The sequence below is a fragment of the Tupaia chinensis genome, unplaced genomic scaffold (assembly GCF_000334495.1).
Source record: "Tupaia chinensis unplaced genomic scaffold, TupChi_1.0 Scaffold141517_1, whole genome shotgun sequence".
Classification (NCBI taxonomy): domain Eukaryota; kingdom Metazoa; phylum Chordata; class Mammalia; order Scandentia; family Tupaiidae; genus Tupaia; species Tupaia belangeri.
The window spans coordinates 2,038,631-2,061,353 of NW_006201378.1; the positions used below are offsets into that span (position 1 = coordinate 2,038,631).

Here is a 22,723-nt window from a genome sequence, read left to right on the forward strand (position 1 = left end):
AGGATGGACATGTGGCTCTGAAAACGACTCCAACCTAAGACAGGCATGATTCCCCCAGGTTTTTCTCCTCTCTTTGAAAAAATAAAAAAAGGGGGACATGTGGCGAGCACTGCATATGGAAGCCATCTCGAGCTATCCGCCTCTTGGAAACTATTAGGCTTCACTTCCTCACTGAGCAAATCGTTTCTCAGAAATCATGTGACCAACCGTTCTCCCCGGAAGTGGTTGGGTTTCTAGGCAATGGGAGAGACCCATCCACAACAATGATTGGTTCATGCTGTTCTATCTCATTTGCATTTTGGGCAACCAATTGGTTCCCACCAGCTGTATATAACTCGCCATTTTTCCTGAATAAACGGAAGTAGACGGAAGAAGACTACTTGACCAGCACTTCGTATTGTGTGTGTGTGTTTTTGTCCCATCTCTCACCCCCTCCCCCAAGGAACCTGTTCTACTGTCCCGCGGGCCAGGACAGGCACACATGTGCCCAGCATGAATTTTAGGTTCGGTACTTGAACCACGGTCGACTACATGGGAGTTCAGCAACCTAACGATTATGCCACCAGCTAGTCCCAAGTGCAGATAACATAAGAACTCATGAGACTATAAAGATCTTCAGGTGAATCTCTTGCAGATCTTGGTATATGCAGATTCTAATTCCAAAGGTATGGGCAAAACCTGAAGTTGTATTTCTCACAAGTACTCAGAAACACCCTTACTGGTCCAGGGGGATATTCAGTGATTAAAGTCTAAAGATGATTTTCAGAGGTGTAAACTGAGGTCCAGAGACGACAAGAACTCAATTCCATCAGCTTTTTCTACAGTGCCTATTTCCCCCAACATCAGTGATTTCAACAGCCAGTCCCAGCCGGTTAATTATTTGCAAGACTCACTCAACATGCATTACAAACAGGCATCAAAGATTCGGATATCCTGACAGCCCATGCCACGGCTGCTGCTGTATTCCTTTTCCCTAGCCTGACTTCAGGGGAAAAAGAATCACAGTGGCCAGAAAGAGCTTTAACATCCACCTAATAAGATCCTATAAGGCTACTGAAAATGATGTTTCAGAAATAACCTATTGATTTGAAAGGGTGTGTAAGACCTGTTGTGATATAAAAGAAGTCAATTACAACCCAGTGTTTTTAGTACATTATTCACTATTTATTTATTTGCTAGAGGGCTTATGCACTTTCTGGGAGGCTTGGAGAGGTGAAAACACTACCCCCTATGGAGAATGGTCATGCTGCAATATGTTTTCCTCCATTTCTCCTTCCTTTCCGGATTTCAGGCACACATGCATATGTGCCCAGCAAGTTTCTCAAGCTGCCTAGTCTGGGACTTGAACCACATGTTTGGCCATGTGGGATCCTCTGCCTTATCCACCAGGTTATGGAGCTAGCTCATTGAACATTCATGTTTTCTCTCTCTCTCTCTCTCTCTCTCTTTTTAATAGAGATTTTTGCTATAGGGTGCATGTGCTGGTCAGAGAGACAGATAGAAAACAAGAGAGGAGATGGCCAGGCCGCAATCCCCTCTCCTCCACTCTCCTCTCAGGATTTTGTGCATGCATGCACGTGTGCCTGGTATGAGTTTTAAGCCACTGGGTCTGGGACTCAAACTGCAGTGGACAACATGGGAGTCCAGCAATGTAACCATTATGCCATCTGCTTGTCTCAAGAGCATTCCTGTTTTAGTAAGTGAGTTGTCTGGCATTATATATTACATATTCTTAAAGGCAATTTTCTTCTGGGTAGTATAATGCACTTAAAAATTCTTATTTTCTGCATTTTCTTTTCTTTTTAAAAAATTTTGTAAAAATCCTAGACTGGTGTTCCCCACAAGTTTCATTACAAAAAATTCACACATACAGAAAATTTGAAAGAAAATTAGAACAATCTATCATCATAATGTAGAATAAGCAATTAGCACTTTGCCGTGTGTGTAGTTTTCTCTTAACCATTTCAAAATAGGTTGTAGCCAGCATTTCACTGGCCATCATCCTATTAAACCACAATGCTGTTATCATTTCTACGAAGTCAACAATAATTGCCTAACAGCATCTGATTCTAGATGACTTCCAGGATATTAAAAAGAGTAAAAATATGCAAACTGAATAAACATGCATATATTAGACAATACTTTGGTATCTTTTTGAGTAGTAAAAAAAAAAAATAAATTGTAGGTTGTCATGTAGCTGGCTATCTGGGCCCTTGTGCCTTTTCTGAGTCCATTTTAAGAGGGGATTGCTTTCTTCCGTCCCACCTCCAAGCTGCCCATCACCTTTGACCTCACGTGCCAGTCAGAATGGGGGTTGGGACATGGGAAGGAAAAAGGGAGCCACTGAAGATGGTATGGGTGGACTGGTAAAGACCCTGGCTTTAAGTGTGTAATGAAAGAAAAGGTAGATGGGGCAGCCATGAGCCAGGAAGGCAGCAGGCAGATGGTCTCTTTTTTTTTTTTTTTTTTTAGCAGTGTCTTGAAAGGGTTAAGAGTGAAAGTACTTCATCCTTTGGTGACATGTTGATGCCCCTCAGCAGAACAAGTTCCTGTAGTCATGTTCTTACTGGTGCTGAGGGGAAGAATGATCTTTGCTTTTGAAATGTTGAATTTTTATTTCTTATAGTATTCTGTAACCTGCATAATTGAGGAAAACATTCAAAGAGACTTGTTTTTATCAAGTTGTCACTGTAAGAATATATAGAAGTGAGGAATAAATACACTGATCGTATGGACTAGATTCTTCCTCAAATTATAAGAAGAAACTCAGTCAGTTTTTACCAAATGTGAGCTTTTCAAAGAAGTTTATTTAGGGGCCGGCAGGTGATGTAGTACATAAGGCACTGGACCCCCCTACATTGCCAACCACGGTTCCAGTCCCGGACATGATGGCTTGAAAATCATGCTGGGTGCATGTACGTGCCTGTCCAAATCACAGGAGGAGAATGGATGAGAAGGGACTGTGGCATGGCCATCCCCCTGGGGGGTGATTTCTCACTTTCCCTCTCACTGTCTCTCTCTGGTATGCACATACCTCCTATGGCAAAAACTTTCAAAAAAATGCTTCTTGATTCTATGAGCTAGAGAAAGAGAGACAGGCAACCTTTGTATTATGATGCAGGCCCCACTTCAGTGCCCCAGATCATGGGCATGTATGTCCCCATCACGCTCCGGGAGGTCTGCAGACATAAACCTGGGACTTTTTGATGTGGGTCTGCCTCATGTGTGTCGTGTTACCACTCTGCCACCATCTGGCACCTCAAAATGTAAAGTTTTAATTCCTAATTTTTACATTCCTCTTCAAATGAAATTCAACTGAAGTATTAATATAAAGTACTTTACTTTCTAATCTTTAGCATGACATGAGTAAATGGGCAATATCTTAGTATTGATTTAATGTAGTGTAGAGTTATTATAAAGGGAATAAATTGCATATTGCTAGGGAGACATAATGAATGTCAAAGAGTGTGGCTAATGACGTGATTGCTAATGGCAAGAGAATTTTGCTGTTCAGTGAATGGGAATGATCCTATCTGATACCTATAATATAAATAGCTTCCTATAATTGCAAGGAATTTGAAGTGAAAATTTAATTTATTCTTTTCTACTATACTTTCCTGATTTTGTCATAGTTTAGACACTTTTTTTCTTAAGAATTACAGATAAGGACTCATGCTCATCAGAATGCAAATTTACAAAGAACCTGATATAACCCTTGCCTTTGATGTATGAAGAAATTTGATTAACTTACTTGGTTCTTTTAATTTATTTTTGATGTGTCTTCTACAACTTCCAATTATATCTAAATTTGCTATAAAGTACCAGGACAACATTTACAAATATTCTTTTGTTCCAAAATTTCCAGTGGATTTTTGTAGAATTTGCAGAGAATTTAAAATGATTAAATATTTATAACTTCTCCAAGCTTTTGGGATTCCCTTGTGACTAATTTCTTAGAGCTGCTGTGGGGAAGTCACTGCTTCCAGAAATCTTGTTCTTTCAAAATCTGGAGCCTCATCATTTCCATGTTTTGAGAACACATTTCTTTTCTTTTCTTTTTTTTTCCCCCCAGAGAGGTTTTTGCTATAGGGAGCATGCACTCACCAGAAAGACAGAGATAGAGTAATAGAAAGTGAGAAATCACTCCCCTGAGGGGATGGCCATGCCACAATCCCTTCTCCTCTATTCTCCTCTCTAGATCTTAGGCACACACGCACACGTGCCCAGCATGAGTTTAATTCACCAGGTCTGGGACTCAAACCGCGGTCGACCACATGGAAGTCCAGCGACACAGCCATTACACCAACTGCTGGTCCCAGAGCACACACTTTTTTTAGGGTCCATTTTTCTCATGGTCATTTGGTTGTTGGGCTGTGTGGAGACTTCCTCACAGGCACTTACGTTACCCTTACTAAGAAAACTGGTCTACTGGTAGATTTTTATCAGCCTGATTCACACACTGAACACCCCCCATGGTCTGGGTCTCCAAACAGAAGTCTTGGTGCAATGATGCTCCAACAAACTGAAAAATACATAGATCCCTAAGGACTGTAGCCACCAACATGCATACCACAATCAGAATGATGGCCATCGTTTCTGAGTCTTCATTCTATTATCTTCCCTGTTGAACTGAGACAGCCTGAGCCAACTGCAGACATAGGTAGTTTCTCTTTGTACCATGTCTTCCTGGTTCCCTGCATCGAAGATGTGTTCTGTTTATTCTCAGGGTCATCCAAGGCTCAAAGCTCGTTGTCATCTATTCTTCCTGTGTGAATGCTTACTGTAGCTGGGCATCTTCTCCATCCAGAGACCATTGTGTTTTAGCCATGGGGATTGGTCTGGGAGACTCAACACCACAGATCTAATTCCAACTGGAGTCTTAATGTGACTTGTGACCCCAGGGGTCCCTCACTCATTCTGTGAAAAAAGCCCTTGGGTGAGTAAATCATTAAAGCCCATCTCGGCTAGTTTATGGCCCCATGTACCTGACCAGTGAAACATCCAGATTGTTAGTGATCTTGAGAGGAGTTGTTCGGGGCACAGAACTTCCCGACAATGCTCAAAAGACCTGTCTATATTTGTGCTCCCTTGCTGAGTTACTCATGAAATTCATCTCTCAATGGACTTAGTGAATAAGATTGCTGTAGTTTCAGAATTATTTCACTTGTTTCCAAAAACATACTAATTTCTGTTTTTACTTTATGCCATTTATCCATTTGGTTTAACGAAATTAATACAAAAATCCTTAAACACCAATCTAGTAAGTAATAGTTTACAACCTCGCTAGAATATTTCTATTTATGTATTAACAACAGAAAGATTTCATTAATATAGCTTAATGTAAGCCATTGGCTCACAATTGTTTTTACTAATCACAGAGGACTGAATGAATTTTGATTCATTCCATTGGTTCAGTGAAATATGTTTATAAAATTACAGTTTGGTTAAAAATTATTTCATGCAATGAAAATTTCAATGTTCAGAGCTCTAAGTCTCAGCTGTATAAGCCATTTAATTTAATCTCATAGCTAGGGAAGTTTTGATTTGGAATCCTGATTCCCTTGCTATATTCTGTGCTATCTGGGGTAAGAGATTAACCTCTTATCCCCTGGGGGGGGCAATTTCTCGCTTTCTGTCTCTCTGTGTCTCTCTGTCTGTCTGGTGAGCGCACGCACCCTATAGCGAAAAAAACCTCTCCCCCCCCCAAAAAAAAGAGATTAACCTCTTAAAGACTCTGTTTTTTTTTTTTTTTTTTTTTTTTTTTTCCTTTTTTAAATAAAGAAAGCAGTAATATTTACCTCATGGGGCCAGCAGGTGGCATGGTGGTTAAGGTGCCGGACTTCCATATGGCCTCCTGCAGTTTGAGTCCCGGATCTGGTGGCTTGCTTTCTTACTTCCTCCCACCCCCCCACCCCCCAATTCTGGTGAGTGCACATGCCCTATAGCAAATTTAAAAAAAGTTTTTTTTTTTTTCTTTTTACCTCATTTATTATGGAGAGTATTAAATGAGGTATGCAAAGCACTCAGCATAGTTCCTGGCACATACTGTGTTCAGTAAGTACTGGCTTAGCATTTGTTGTTTTAAATAATATTTTCTTTTTTTTTAATAATATTTTCTTTAGAAAACTGTAATCTTTAAAAATGACTAAATTAAAAGTACACATGAAATATGTAATATAGTGGTTTGGTAAGAATTACTCTGTGTTATCTTACAGATACAGTAATGATTCAAATCTCAATACCTTCTAATAGTTCAATACCTGATACACAAGAGGAGGCTAGAACTTTCAGAACATGTCCAGAATGGCACAAATTCAAATGAGGATAGGATAAAACCTTACATTTTGTGGGGCAAAAGCATAAAAAACATCCTTTCTGAATCCCCCTTTCCCTTCCCCCTTTTTCTCCTCCACTTCAGTGTTTTGTTGAGAAATCATGAGATAAAATATTTCTTGATTGACGTTCAGGTCCCACAACTTGCTCCAGTCCCTGGAGGGAATGTGCAATGCCCTGGGTGCTCTTGTTAGCCACACATGAAACGGGAGCTGATGATTTAACTGGAACACAGCGTCAACTTGGGCACTTTAATTTTTCCGTGTTCTGTTTTTGTGACTGAGAAAGAAAATAGTTTACAACAGACTGAGGAATGAGAAAATGGACTAAAATGGGCCCAGAGACAAGGCGACGTGTCTCAGCCATGTTCCTGCCATACTTGTCTAAGGTAATTGCCCAAGGTCGCTTTGTTTTACTTTTTTGGAGAGAGATTTTTTTTTTTTTAAGAATTATTTTATTATTTTATTGAACTTTATTTATTTATTATTTATTTATTTAAATTTTAACAGAGAGGGATAGAGAGAGAGAGAGAAGGGGGGCTGTGAAAACAAGCCATGATGGGTCCGGGACTCAAACCACAGTCAGCCACATGGGAGTCTAGTGCCCTTAACTACTACATCACCCGCCGGCCCTGAGAGAGATTTTTGCTATAGGACACATGTGCTCACTGGACAGACAGAGGGACAGAAAGCAATAAATCACCCTCCCCCACCCCCCACCCCCAGGGAGAATGGCCATAGCACAATTCCTCCTCCTCCATTCTCCTCTTGGGATCTTGGGCATGCCCAGCATGGGCCTCAGACTGTGGGAAGCCATGTGAGAGTCCAGTAGCATAACCACTACGCTATCTGCTGGCCCCCCAAAGTCACATCTTAACAAATAATTTCCTTTGTTGAGGAAATTAGCTGATTAGTTGACAGCAAAACAAAACTACAAACTGCATATTGTACATCATAACCCACCTCCTGCCGGCCATAACGTTACTGAAATGTATGCTGTATCAAACACTAGAATGTCTATCAGATGCGTATGCTTTTCCTGTGAACCAATATAAACTCTTAGGAGAAATCAACTTGCGTGACCTCTCTTTTTTCCCCATCTTCAATTTAAATCGAACCTCCTTTGGAGGCCATTTGGATGACTATAGATTCCAGGAAACTCGGCTCTACGTTGACCTGGAAAGCAATCCATGACCCTGGCTCAAAGATACTCACTGCTTTTGAATTTTGTCTGAGCTTCTTTTATTTTGGTTGACATGATAAAGACATAAGTCCCTATTACAATTAAAACCGTTTTGCTAAGTTAAGATATATTCTAACCAGTGGGAAAATGCCGCCCAAGAAAGGGAGTGATTTTTAAATATCAAATTGTGAGTGCTCACTTCATTAAATGTACCCTGAACAGAGAAGTGTGAACAAGGGCCGTGTGGACAATCTGAATACCGCCCTGCTGACATTTGCCAGACACATGCAGATACACAGGCTCGGCGGAGCTGAAAGAGCTGCAACAGATGCTTTACCATGGCAACCCCTCCTCCCAAATACTCATCTGTTATCAGCTCAGGTAAAGAACACATGCGATTTGATGATTAAGAGAGAAATGTGGAAGAACAGAATGAGTCAATGAAAAACAATATGTCCCTTTCTTCACAGGTTAACGCTAAAAGTTATAGCAACGAAAAACGACACCAATTATTTTCTCAGACTACTTAGATGCCGAAACCATTTGCCTGTAAGCCACAGTCAATATAATTGCATTGTTGTACTTCCATTTCTGGGAGTACTGACATTCTCCAACACAGCCGTCATCTAGAACTGGGATATCAGATAGCAGGGTTTAATTCCTAAGCAAAACTGCTATCCTTTGGAAGTTTGGAATTTATAGTACCTAGTAAGTATACAAAGGAATTCATGGAAAAATAAAAAAAAAAATTTAAAGAGAGCATGATTTGTCAATTCAAGACTCAGAGATACCTTTGTGAAATATGTTTTGGGAAAGACAAACATTCAAAGTGTTTTGTAATGATAATCTCAGTGTTCTTGGTCTAGAAATGAAAGGTACTTATTTCCTTAGGATTCACATACAGGAATTTATGAGAGATGTTGCCTTTGAAGAGTCTCGATAGTAGGTTTCTTCAGATCAGCAGAAGAAAGGTCAAAAATAAGGTACTATGGGACCAGCAGTTGGCGTAATGGTTATATTGCACTCCCATGTAGTCAACCACGGTTCGAGTCCCGGAACTGGTGGCTTGGACTCATGCCGGGTGTGTGTGCATGCATGCCCAAGATCCTGAGAGGAGAATGGAGGAGAAGGGATTGTGGCGTGGCCATCCCCCCGGGGGGTGATTTCTCCCTTTCTATCTCCCTATCTCTCTCTGTCTTTCTGGCGAGTGCATGTGCCCTATAGCAAAAACCTCTCGGAAAAAAAATAAGGTGTTGTTCCTTTCTAGGCAGATACCTAAGTGAGCCATAAAGGGGGCGGGACAGATCAGCTTTCGCAATACTTGGTTGGGAAGGTCACTTAGATTCTCACTTAACCCAGTGATGAGAGGGCTGGGCACACCATTATGTAGCTAATTGACTGAATCTTTTACTAATACACAACTTTCTTTGGTGTAATGTCATAGTGATTTCTTACAAACATAGGACTACAGCAATTCTAGGAAATAGTCAAAATGCCCCAAACTAAGTGACTGTCAAAATTCAAGAGAATTGGTCAATGGAATATGAGAAAAGTCATACTATGAAGAAAACTCTTAGCACAATTGAGCTCACATTCAACTTGTCTAACAAAACAAAGCAAAGGATGCCTTTCAATATTTTAGATTGCTTTTCCTTTTGTTTATTTACATCTCCTGGTAGAATTGAGTGCAATATGGTAGAAAGCACATTCATTTTCACTCACTCAAAGCAATTCCCCCCATTTATATTATCATTTGCTTTCCTGAAAGATGTTCAGTGTCTGAAAAGTCCTAGGGAAAAACTGACTACTTACTTTCTTCTGAGAGATCGTTTTCCTCTGCTTCTCTTTCCATTTCTTTACACCAGCCTTCCATCCTCTTTGTCTCTGTATGCAGCAGTTTCAAAAACCATGAGCCATCCCTACGGCATGGGGACATCCTTCCAGTCTCTACTGTCTCAATGGACGACTCCAACCAAGGGTCGGGAGGGGGGAGATTTGAAGTGTCCACCTGGGTCCTATAGTCTTCTCTATAACTGAAGAGGCCCTGGGTCCGTACAGTTCTTACTGCTCCATACTGGGTAGGAGTGCTAGGTTCTGAATGCCGCTGGAAGGAAGAGCCAAACTGGAGACCTTTGTCCTCCATGGTGACGTGTCCTGGGAAGCCCTCCAGTTCCAAGTCAGCTTGTACGGCGGCCGTGACACTGTTTGAGCGTTTAAAACGTCCATGTCTAGAAAAAGAGGGAAAGAAGACAGATGGTAGTCTCTCTGAGATGACTTCCTGCAATAAAATCTCAAGTATAGCTTACAGAGAACTCACCTGGAGTTGACCACTCTAACAACTCATCAAAGAGATCAATATCTTTATCCATTGAATGTGTTGGTGCTTCATCTAGAAATATTTGGCTTCACAAACCATTAAATTTTAACTCTTAAGTCTCGATGTCTAGATAACATATCCACTTAATATTTACGTTTATAGGAAAAAGACAATGACCGTTAATACATTCCACCAACCTGGTGCTTGTGAGCCGTCACCTTCCTTTCAGGAATATGCTACAAATTTACATGACGGCCACTTTGTGGCAATAAATAAAATGACGTCCGTGTTCCTTCTTTGACATAAGTGGTATCTGCAAACCATTGCGTTTTAGTGATTTCCATGTCAATTTCAGGACTGGAACTCATTCTGGTATGTAGACAACTTAATATTGTCCCCATTAACCCTTGCAAGCAAAGTATAACTCCATATTCTGATTTCGGTGGATGTTATAAAAACGTGTTCATGACATATATTTGAAACGCTTTCACTTCCTCATAGCCAATTACTGAAATGATTAGCAGGAATGAGCTTATCATTGGAGACAGATATTGCTTGGTGAGGACCTTGTGTCTGTGGTTGTGTCTATGTGTGCTTGTGTGGTATCAGACTCTGTGTGTGGTGTATGTATGTGTGTGTGTGTAGTGTGTGTGTGTCTGTGTGGTGTGTGCCTGTGTGTGTGTCTGTGTATGCGTTGTGTGTTTATGGTGTGTGTGGTGTATGCCTGTGTGTGCGGCATATGTGTGTTTGTGTGTGTCTACATGTGGTGTGTATCTGTGTGATACGTGGGCGTACCTGCATGTCCCAAGTTATGGTTGCTATACACCTGGTTCTGCACCTGCTGGCACATAGCTGTGTGTGCAGCTGGTAATGAAGTTGCCACTTATTTGATTGCTGGAGGCTCAGGGGACTGCTACTAGCTGCTTATCGAGCTGGGAGGCAGCAGGCTCACATGCCCAGGTACAGAAAACACCCAGGTTCTTAGGAGTCTGCTTGGAAATCAGGGATGCCATTAGTCTGTGGTCTGAATTTCTTTGCAATGAGATTCTTTATTATTTTTTTTTTTTAAGAAGTTTTTGCCTTTAGGGAGTATGCCCTTGCTGGAAAGACAGAGGCAGTGAGAGGAAAGTGAGAAATCACTCTCTGAGGGGGATGGCCACACTATAATCCCTTTTCCATTCTCCTCCTGGGAGCTTGAGTATGCACATACATGTGCCTGGCATGAATTTCAAGCCACTAGGTCTGGGACTTGAAGTGCAGCCCACCCTGTAGGAGCCCGTGATGTAATGGCTATGCCACCTGTGGCTTCTATAGGTTGGGTCTTAAAACCTCCATTATGAGGGATGTCACCCAGCACTATACCTACCAGATGCTAATTAAAGGCCAGGATATAATGTTTTTGCTATATTTATATATGCTGGGGCCCACAGGTGGAGTGGTAGCTAAGGCACTGGACTACCACATGGCCAACCAGGGTTTAAGTCCCAGATCTAGCGTCTTGAAACTCATACTGGGTGTGTGTGTATGCATGCCCCAAATCCTGAGAGGAGACTGGATTGTGGTGTGGCCATCCTTCCTGGGAGATGATTCTCTCCTACTCTCTGTCTCTCTATGGTGAGCATACATGTCCTATGATACAAAAAAAAGAGGCCTTAAAAACAATTTATATATGCTATTATAAATATCAGCTAAAATAATAATTCTGCCCTTAAAAATATACTACTGTAATAAACATCCCTTTGTATGATTGGTCTTCAAAAGTTTTGTGGAGAATGGAATTCAAGTATGAGTTTATTCTGGTACAAAAATGTTTTGAAACCCATGCATTGTTTTTTTCATAAAACACATTTTCCATAAACTTTTTTTTTCTAATTTTTTGGTCAAATTTTTTGCCATGTTTGCTTGCCGGAGAGAGACAAAGAGAGGCATGGAGGAGGAAAGTAAGGAATCAACTCCATCCCTTCTCCTCCACTATCCTGGCAGGATTTTGGACATGCACACACATGTACCCAATGTGTTTTTTAGGCTGCCAGGCCAGGAACTTGAATCATGGAGTTGGCCATTTGAAATTCAGTGCTATATATATGTGTATATATATTGCTATAGGGCATGTGCACTTGCCAGAGATGAGAGAGACAGAAAGAGACAGTGAGAGAGAAAGTAAGAAATCGCCCCCAGGGGAAACAGCCATGCTGGGACCCCTTCCTCTCCATTCTCCTGGGATGTTCGGCACGCATGCACATGTGCCCGGTATGAGTTTCAAGCCATCAGGTCTGGACGCGAACTGTGGTGGGCCATGTGGGTGTCTGGCTCTTTACTGTGCTACCTGCTGGCCCCACGGTTTCCACGAACTTTCAAAAGATGCCTTGTATTTCTTATTTTGAGGTAGTTCCTTTGAAGTGAAATAATTTCACGGTCTAGCTACGATTTTGAACTTTCTTCCTTCTCTCTCTTTTGCTTTTTCCTTTTAACATTGTCAGGGGAGAAACATACATCTGCTTCACCCTGGTGCCATCCTTCTTTCCTCTGGATGAAGGACTTTGACTTTCAGGGCTGTCAGCCACTCTGTTTTTGCAGGTGGTAAATTACTTTAGCAAGAATGATTCCCCTGCCTCTTACAGAAACAAGACATAGGTGAATGCTAATTCATACTTGAACAACATAAATTGAGAAGTATAAATACATGACCCTGCTTCCACAAAGAACGTAAATTATGCGCGGCAGCATGGTCCTGAAGCTTGCCACCAGGTTTTTAATAAATGGTTCTTGCTTGGGGAGCATCACATATTTTAAAGGGGGTTGAGTTACCGCTTTTCATCTTCCACTTGCACACCAACAGAGTGGTATTCCCGCAGGCCTCGGCTCTCCGTGTCAGAGTCTGTAGCTGTTTCCACCTAATTCAACACAGAACATCTTATTTTAGAACGGAGCGAGGGACCTGAGCAAGGGACTGTTTGTTGTTGTTGTTCATTTGCTGTAATTATTGCATATTTCTTTAATTAATGCAGAAATGCACTTGACCCAGTAAAACCACAAAGAGAAAGAAATGTATTCATAGTGGTGTAATTATGTGGCGGCTGGGTTTCATCAAATTTTACATAACTACTTGAACTCAATGCTGCACTTCTGTCTCTTAAATGTATGCAGATAAAATTGCTTAGTTCAGCTTAGGCAAAAGAATAGGCTTTGTTGAACTGGATTATTATAGGACTTAAACGCTCTTATCAGACCCTACAGTGGAGAGTAAGTACAGCATGAACTAAACATAGCTAACAACAACAAATAAGCAATTTAATAGAATTATACTGATGGCTGCACCACATACAAAAAGACACAGAAAGGAATTTTAGCATTTATCAGAAACATGAAGGCAAACTCTCCACTGTGTCTACACAGAGCTGTCTCACATTTGCTAATAGGACTGCCAGGAGGGTGATGTTCGATCAGAACGGGAATCACGTCCTCCACAGAGAATCCTTATTGTGGCTGCATTTGCCAAAAAATCTTCTTAGACCACGAATTTGAATGATCACCAGCAGGGAAAAGTTATCACAGGAGGGGCTTCCAGTACCGTTCATTTATTAAAAAAGGAAAAAGTCCCCAAAGTCTCAGTACAAAAAGTCTGTGAAACCAAAAGTTAGTTAAGCCACAACTATCACATGATTTCAGGTGCTGAATTTGGTGTTTTGTTCCAAAATATTATCTATTGTATCAAAAAGGACTCTTGACTCGCATCTGAAAATGTCATAACTAAGTTGTAAAACACATCTTGAAAGTATTACTGGCCACTGCAATGATAATGTACCAATCATTCAACGATGATGACATTGATTTCTGCCATGAGAGAAACATTGTACTTTAGATGCTCAGTTGTAGTGTGTGATTGCCCTAAGCTTAAGCCTGTGCAACCTAGGGCCGCCTCTCATTTGTAGCAACAGGAAATAATGATGACAATAGCTGATATTTATTGCGATGATAATAGCTAAGGTTTATTTTATGCATACCGTGCACCTGACATTGTGCTAAAGTGTTATATAAGCATTATTGCATGTGATCCACATAATGACCCTGCTGCTGCTCCTAGCCACAGGAAACAAGTGGGAAATCAGAGAGGGTGAGTGATTCATTCCGGATGCCCAGCTTGTTGAGGGTAGAGCCAAGATTCTTACCACATCTCTCTGACCACAGAGCATGTTCTGTACTGATCTCCTATGGCCAGAAGGAAACAAGGTACATGAAGATCCTGGTGCTCCTGGCTAGCTACTGGGCCGTGGAAATGATCAGAGCTATCTCATCTTTAATAAGTATCGCTCTGGAGACGTGCACAGAAGCTGTACTTAATTCATGCTGTGTGTTTTGAAAGCTGGAAGAAGGAATGGATTGACTTTGAGAGGAAGAATTCTTAAATAAAAACCTAAGTATCCTGCTAAGATTTACCAATCTTATCTCTAGTTTTAAGCAGGTTAATGGCTTTATGAAATTTTACATTGCTGGACCAAAAAAAAAAAAAAAAGTGTTATTGCCACTGTTAACAATAGGATAGTATAAAAATACATACGGTGAAAATTCTATATTAGTACATAGTGAGCTATCTTGCTTCAAGTGCAGACTTTGCCATTTTATGACTATAACCTAATTTACTTAGTCAGTCTTCAAAGGAGAGATAATTTGGTTATTTTTAGTTTTCTGCCATTGTAAATTCTGTGCTATAAATTTGTACTTGTGTGTGCAAAAGTGTAAACTGTTATGAGTGTATTAATTTGGCGTGTATTGGGTCATTGGGAAAGTTATGACATATATTTGTATAAACGTAGAAAAATACATCATAACTTTCCCAGCGACCTAATAGTTGCTGGATCTAAAGTGTTGCTGTTTAAGAATTCAGTAGATAATGTTAAATTTGGTAGTTATATGATGTGAGTGAAATCTATGAATGTAAAGCTTAAGAAAAGAGCACTTGCTTTTATCAAAAATATGTTGAAAATACTTGCCTCACTCCACTTTTATAAATCTAGCCTAAAGAAATGATCTTAAATTCTGACAAATGTGTGAGGAATTCATTATGGCATTATTTATAAGGTGACATGGGGAGAACAGGGAGACAGTGAAGTAGGGAAATAGAACTTAGAGTAAATTATGATTTACCCATGACATAGCATGCTATAGGGTTATTTCAAAGGATTAAAGAAGTTATAAGATGAAAAATGCTTATGATGCCATGTAGACTAAAGAATGTAAATTAGCAGGTCTATGGCAATACAATTACAAGATGCATGTGCACACAAAAAAATATACATATTCATGTATGTTTGTCTGCACAGGTGATTGAGAAATACAATAAAAACATTTTTAAAAACGTATATTTCTTTTCTCTTGTCTCCAAATTTTCTCTAATATAATTTTTTTTGAGTTTTTAGCCTTAGAGTTTTTGCCAGAGAGAGAGACAGATAGTGAGAGGGAAAGTGAGAAGTTACCCCCCCAGGAGGATAGCTGCACCACAATCCCTTCTCCATTCTCCTCCCAGGATCTTGGGCATGCTTGCACATGCACCTGCCAGCATTTTTAATCCACTGGGTCCAGGACTCAAACCATGTCCAGCCTCCATGGTCGGCTGTGCCATCTGCTGCCCTTTTCCATAGTTAATTAGAAAAACATAGGTTCTAGAGCCAATCAGGCTGCATAACTTGTAGACTGTGTAATTCTTAAAAAAGTGTCTTAAATTGTGTTGGATCTGCTTTCTTGTCTTAAAATGAGGCCAACATCAAACATCTCATTTGATTGATGTAAAACTCTCAGTATGAAGCCCATTTTAGGTGAGTTGTCCATGGCAAATATTAATTCCCTGTTCTCTCATCTCAGCTTTTAGAACCATCACATGAATAGGTATATTAAATCAAAGGAGTATACACATCTGATGAATTGTACAGATTTCATAGCAGTTATTACATAAAAACTTTCTAGGGAAATTGAAGTTCTCTATTGTTGGAAAGGAAAGGCCAAGGGAGATATGCTAAAATCATCTACGGTCAGGAGGAGCTGAATATGTAACACAGACACATACACACTTTTCTTTTTTTCTTTTTGTCAAAGAGGATGTACGCTCACCAAAAATAGACTGAGAGATGGAGGGGAGAAAGCACTCTCGGTGGCTATGGGCATACTGGACAGGCATGGAGATGTGTCCAGCACGTTTTTCAAGGTGCCAGGGCTGGGATTTGAACTGCACAGCCAGCCATGTGGGATTTAGCTCTGTTAATCACTAGACTATAGGGCCAGCCCTAGAGGGAGCTAAACATTTATCATTTTCACAAACCATAGGAGTAGAAAAGCTTTGTGATACAGAGAAACAAGGAAATTAAGGATGAAGAAAAGGTATTACTATTTTCCACAGTGGAAAGGAAATTCAAAAGAGTCTTTTCCTGAGGAAATTCTGGCTTGAAGTAAAAACAGATTAAAAAAATAGTTCTGAAAAATATATGCATATATTCATTTCTGCAAGGTCCTCTGTGTATTAGGTAACTGTTCTAGGCATTGAGAATAAAAAAGATGAATCAGCAAATTCACTGCAATTTAAGTGAACTCCTTTTGAGAAAGAGAAGCTGCCATTTAAGAGGCTCCCCGACCAATGGGAAGACAGCAATATAAATAAGCAGTTACTGTGGTGATTGACAGGTGCCTCACAGAAGGGAATCACAACAAAGCTTGTGTGATTCTCACAGGGCACTGTCGAGAGGCCTTGAGCTGGGCGGTAAGGAGAGGAGGAGAGGAGGACAGGAGGACAGGAGGACAGGAGGACATTCATACATTCCATCTGTTTAAGAAAGCAGGAGTTTGGCGTGGCGTGTGTGTGTATATACACGTGTGTGCACACACGTGTGCACACATATGTGTGTATGAGAGTGTGTGCTCAATGTTGATACTGACGGGAGGAGAGCTGGAGGCTGAGGGAAGCCGGGTATGTCCTGGTCCCCATCCGGTACAGGGACCTGGGTTTACAGTAGAGTCCAAGTCAGTCAGCCTCAGTCTGAGCTGCAGCTTTTTGCAGAGATCCCAAGAACAAGTGCAGGGCAGGCAGTGGGAGCCATTCCACAGCAATGTTTGGTCGGAGCTCTGATCTGAACTCTTTGCTCTCTAAATAAGCTCATTTTATTGCTCTACCTTCAAAGCCTTACCCGTAGCAAGGCAGGTGTGTTATTTTTGATACTGTTTCCCTCGGGGACCCATTACAAGTCCAGGAGTTAAATATGATTTGTCACCCTGGCTGCCTGAGATGCTTGGGGCTCCGCACCAGCCGTAAGGAAGGGCAGGGTGGAGGAGCCTGTGAAAGGGGAGAATGGTCAGGCCGTGGGCTTGGGGGCTCAACAGTATCCTTTATCTCAGCCAGGATATTCCAAATGAATAATGACAAAGGCTTTCGAAGGTTGCCCCCTTCATCTCACCTGGTGATGGTAATAGAGTGGCAATCGTTCCTGTGTGTAGATGAAGCACACGGGATTGAAGGATTCCTGAGTATTAAACTAGGGCTCTCTTCTGCCAAACTGCAGTATCTGGGAGCAGTCAACATTTTCCACAGGGTTTTACAAACATGTGCACAAAAGAATGGCAAAATGTATAAAAGACAAATAGGTAAAAAAAAAAAAAAAAACCAAAATAAATATGAAGAAAGTAGCTGAAAGGTCCTAGAATAATGAAGAAAAGTGAAATATGGTCAGGTTATGGATTCCAGGTCAGATGATCTATTCAAAGAGAGTTGGAAAAATGTGAGCGAGCTCTTTTCCTAATCTGTGGACTGGACTGTGAGCTCCAAGGCTTGAGCTGATTTTCTCTGGGGGCAGGAGGGCAGCCAGACTGCAAGTTTGCAGTGCTCATGGGAACTGTCCATGCATGCTGCTGGAAGGGCTAGCCTCACGCTGCAGAGTCCAGACATCTGAAGAACAAGAGACTCATGGCTTATGTCTGGTATTATCAGCGCAGTCAGGGAGGACTGGCTTAAAAAGAAACGTGATTTGAGGTTAGAACACTTATTGGGCATCACAGTGGATGAGCTTAGCAGTTACATTCAAATCCTGAATTCAAATCACGGTTGTAAAATGTCATGCAATGGACTGTGAATCTGGGGATCCATCACTGTAAAATCAGTGAGTCGCTGAGAATATGAGCTCCCCAGAAGGTGCATTCAGTAGAATAATGCTTACTCAGTTCTAAGAACAACATCTGCAGCACGTAAATTCCAGTGTCTGCTTTTGGACAAACCTCTGCCCGAGTCTCTCTGGTGAGCGATGGTTTTGGGAAGACAGTCAGGGGTCTGAGTTAGGCAGGAATCAGTCCCATTCAGTACTGGTTGAGTATGCATGATGCTAGCTAGTCAGCTTTCTCCACAGCTGCAGTACAGAGTGACATCTGTTTGTTGTCCCAGAATGGGAGACATATTGCTTACACTCTTGCAGGTGATGGGGTGAGAATCAGGACAGCTGTCCAAGGGCATGGAGACATTTTGCAATTTCATGTCGCTTCTCTGGTAAACAGAGTAGAGCAGCTGGGAGGATCCAGACGCTCTCAGGATCCCAGCCTTCTGGGTGTCAGTTCACGGCTTTGGCACTTGTAGCTGGGCACCCTTATGTAAGTCACTTACCCTCCCTGAGCCTTAGTTTTCACATCCACAGACTGGGCACATACCAACTGGCATGTAGGGTTGAATGATGAGGATTAAATGAGCCCATGGCAGAGAGCTAGGACACAACGTGTCTATAAGGTTGCTTATTCATTTATTACGATTTTTTACTCGTACCTTGACAACATGAATATTGTCTCTGGCCTTCCTCCTAATGCCCTGCAGGCATCTATGGATGATCCTCTCATCCACTTAAACACACACTTCATGCTGTTTCTTTGTTCTCTACTCTTTGTGTTGGCTTTCTAAACTCACTGAGGATTCATTTCTTTAACTATTTTCCTCATCCTGACACTTGAGTTTCATTGACCACATTTTTTTTCCATTTTTGGTTTACTTCATTTTGACAATTGTGAGGTTACGAACACACAATATTGTGCATTTTTTACTGTCATAAAAGACAACTGAATTAGCCATCCACTTGTACTCCTGCATCCACATGTATCTTTCTCAACCACTCACCCATTGACTCATCCATCCACTCACTTATCCAACATTTACCGAGCAATCTCTATGTGTCAGGCACTGTGCTAGGTGCTAGGGTACCAAGAGGCAGAAGATACAGTCCCAGCCTTCAGAGAATACACACTTTTGGAGAATGCTGTCAAGAAAGGGTTCCTGGAAAGGGTTGGTGCATTAATGAGCTTTAGGAGATGAAACAGGGACAAGTGTGGAAAAGATGTGGGTCTTCCATAGAAGGAACCTGAGCAAAGCTGTGGGAGTTAGAAGTAGGTGAATCCGGGCTAAGTGGAAGATGCTGGAGGCTCCTGGCTATAGAGTCGGGAAGGCATGGTACCCTTTATCAGCGTGACAACCTAATTTTAAGGGTTTCTGAAACTATGCCCCCACCGCTTTCAGATCAAGTCAGTAACTCCACCTCTTCAGAAGTGTACACTTGTCTCCTGTCAAAGCTGGGGAGGGCAACCTGGAGGAGTCTCATGGGAAGTGTCAGGTGAGAAAGCCAGAGAGTACATTAAACACTTGGCAATGGGAAGTTGCCTCCCTAATTTGGGGACCTTAAGTTTTTATTACAGATGGATTCTGGAGCCAGAGAGATTGATGAATGCACCTCAGCCTTCCCACTTCCTTCCACAAGGACCCCAGAAAGTCTCTGGGCTGCAGACCAGTTACAGATAGTTGTGATTTCAAGAGTTCTGTGCCATGAGATGGGAGCACCTAGCATAGTGCCTGGCATATAGAATCACGACAGAGAGGTGACAAGAGCAGTTGTATGAATAATCCAAAAAAGGGAGATAAAATAAAATTCATGCGAACTTGGCTTTGGAGATATTTTGGTACTTACATCTGACCTTGGGTATGGCTGATGCTCTGGGAATTCAGAATCCTAAACAAAACAATGAAGCCACAGTGTGGACACCTGGTTCAGAGGACCTAGGCCACCGTGTCCCCACCATGCCTCTCACACCAGTGCCGAGCATGGCCTGGCTCTCACTTCCAGCTCCACTCGCCCTCCTCCTTGGGGGGGCGCAGTGGCAATTAAACAGTGACTTAAAACTCCGCTGGACACAGGCTGAATAGAGGAGCAAAAGGAAGCAAGAGGTGAATCTTGTCGGCAAAGGACTTGACCATAATCCTGATTTATCATGTTCATAATATCTCAAAGGGAAAGGTTACTCAAAACATATTAAAAATATTTTCTTCTGCACCTCATTGCACTTAAAATGGACTTGCTGAAAGGGGCTAAGGAGCAGACAGAAGCTAGCCAAAGCTTCTTATTCACAGGTAGAAGACATCCACCACCAAATCTCTCTCTTGGGTAGATATTTGGCTGGTCAATCATCCATGCTCTGAAACTATGGGAGGCAGCGTTTGTGGCCAGAATCAAAGTCCTCTACAGTACCTGGAAGTCTATAGAGATGGCCTGTCAGCCGCTCATGTTCTAAGTAGCTGCAAGCATCCCTCTGTTCTGTACAAAGGAGGACTTGTTTCTCTTCCTACCTTTTAATTCCCAGTGCCTTTTTGCTTTCCCCCATTTGACTGTTAGGCTGCAAAATGGAAAAGCTTTAGAAAAATCAGGCTTCATCAAAGAAACACGTCTTAAGCGTTAAAATAGCCTCATGTCTATACACTCTCATTTGTCCCTTGAAGATGCATAAGCAGGGAGGGAGGGAAGAACTTCTAGGGTGGCAGGGGACGTGGAGCTTGAACCCTGGGTCTCCTTCAGTCTTGCACTGGAACCTGCCTCACTCGGGTTGGGCGCCCACCTGCTCATTGCACTTGCTGTTTGGCAACATGAATGCATGGCCTGGCTTCATGTTCACTGCCCTCCTGAGGCTCACAGCTAAGGCTACGGACCTGGGCCTGTTTGATTTTCACTTACTCTATACTATTTGCAGTGCTGAGCAGGCTAGAGCACTAGAACCACACAGGAAGGAGAGGCTACCTGAATCCCGATGGAGGAGCATCGGCTCTTAAGGAACTCCTCAGCCTTGGACACCAGAATCGCCTTGTCGCTGGTCCGTGTGGAAGTACTCTGGCTGTCAGCAGCGTGGCGCTGGGCAGCAGCTGTTTCCAGGGCGAGATTCATGGCCTTGTTGCTATCCAGACTGTCTGTGGAGTTGTAGAGGCCACGGCCATCCTGGGGCCATGGGGACATCCTCTGAGCACGACTGTCCTGGTAGGCATCTTGTGTGGATTCGGTGCTGCTCTGCGCTGTTACCGAAATCAGAGGCTTGGAGGTGGTCCGAGGAGGTACCGGCGGAGGTGTTTTTTTATAATTCGTATATGAAACAGCTATAAGAAAAAATATCCAGGTCAATAAATGTATTTTCTCCCCAATGGCATCTGGTCTACTACTTTGATATGCTCATAGCCTGTGAGCGGTTGAGCAAGTCTGAAGTCTAGCCTAAGAAAATAACATGAACTGTAAAGAAAAGGGTGTGTGCAATGATGGTCTCCATTGATAGATTTGTAACAGTGGAAAATTCTAAAAGCACCTGAATATACAGTGATAGAGACACGATCAAGCAATGTTTATCTCCACAGGAGAGAATGGAGCCACACCATCAGTTTTTTGCTGGTCCTGGTCTCATGAGAAGTGCTCTTTTTATTATGTTAACAAATCAGGCAGGATACCAAACTATACAGAGACAAGGATGAACTATAGTCATAAAGAAAATCTGCGTATGAGAAAAGTTCGGCAAGACATAAATATCTCAATTGTGATGATTGTTGAAAAACAATGTGAGCGTTGTTTCTCTTTCACTCGGCTGTGGTTTCTTTTGGTTCTCAGCAGTTTTCTTTTCCTCCTAATCTGCTCTCAGAATTCCTGGGCTACAGTGCATTTATCTTTTCCTTAACAGTGGTGGCCCAGCCCCCAAATCTGCTTTTTATGAAGCTTTTCTTAACAGTGTTTGTATAGTATTGATTTTTCAAGGACATTGAGTACTACATATACCCACAAATAGGAGAAATAGTGGGGTAGAAATGTGAAGAAAGCTCATGGATAAAGAATTTTTCATATGACAGCATTGAAAAGGAGGTGGTTGTTTTCATGTTAACCCATTTGGCAGGGTTCATTTACAGAAAGAAGAGCCTTTATCCTTTAATCACATCCTTGGAGTCTATTGACCCCACAGAAAGCAAGCAGAGCCGTCCACTGCACGTTCAGCATAACTGTGGATACACCTCTGATTGCAAAGTTCATTCTGCTTTGATTCTCTTAGACGAAAGTATCGATCCTGAAGAAATTTCAGATCCAAGAGGTAATGATAACAAAAAGCAACAGAGAGGGACCAGCAGGGGGCATGGTGGTTAAAACGCCGAATCTCACACACCTGACTCTGCAATTAGAGTCCCAGACCTGGTAGCCTGAAAATCACACCATACGTATATGAACATGTGCCCAAAATCCCAGGAGGAGAATGGAGGAGAAAGGATTATGGTGTGGCCATCCCCCAGGGAGGGAGTGATTTCTCACTTTCTCTGGTGAGCGCATATACCCTATTAGAGTGGGGAGAAGCCACAGAGAAACATAGGGATATAGATTTAAGGTTACACCTGTCTTAATATAGTTATCTTCGTGATGTTAGGATGACTAAAAAGGTAATCATAAAATGACAACATTGGCTAGATTTTCCCAACAGCGTTCATCTTACTGGTGACCGACAATGCATAGTAATGACACATCACAGGAGAGCACAACAGGACGGAAGGTAGTCAGCTAGAGAGCTTCCCGGAGACTTTCGGCAGATGCACTC

At 41.9% G+C, this 22,723-nt stretch overlaps 1 protein-coding gene across 2 annotated transcripts in view; it reads right to left on the minus strand.

Moving 5' to 3' along the window:
- Positions 1 to 22,723, minus strand: part of DLGAP2 (DLG associated protein 2) — a 498,047-nt gene that overhangs the window by 15,545 nt on the left and 459,779 nt on the right. The window contains exons 7-10 of one of the 2 annotated variants that reach the window (XM_006163214.2): positions 20,908 to 21,257; positions 19,807 to 19,848; positions 12,641 to 12,726; positions 9,328 to 9,743 (exon numbers count right to left, since the gene is read on the minus strand). In XM_006163214.2, the coding sequence (XP_006163276.1) occupies positions 9,328 to 9,743; positions 12,641 to 12,726; positions 19,807 to 19,848; positions 20,908 to 21,257 (894 nt within the window). The remainder of the gene's footprint in view (positions 1 to 9,327; positions 9,744 to 12,640; positions 12,727 to 19,806; positions 19,849 to 20,907; positions 21,258 to 22,723) is intronic. The other variant, XM_027766226.1, reaches the window with a different exon arrangement.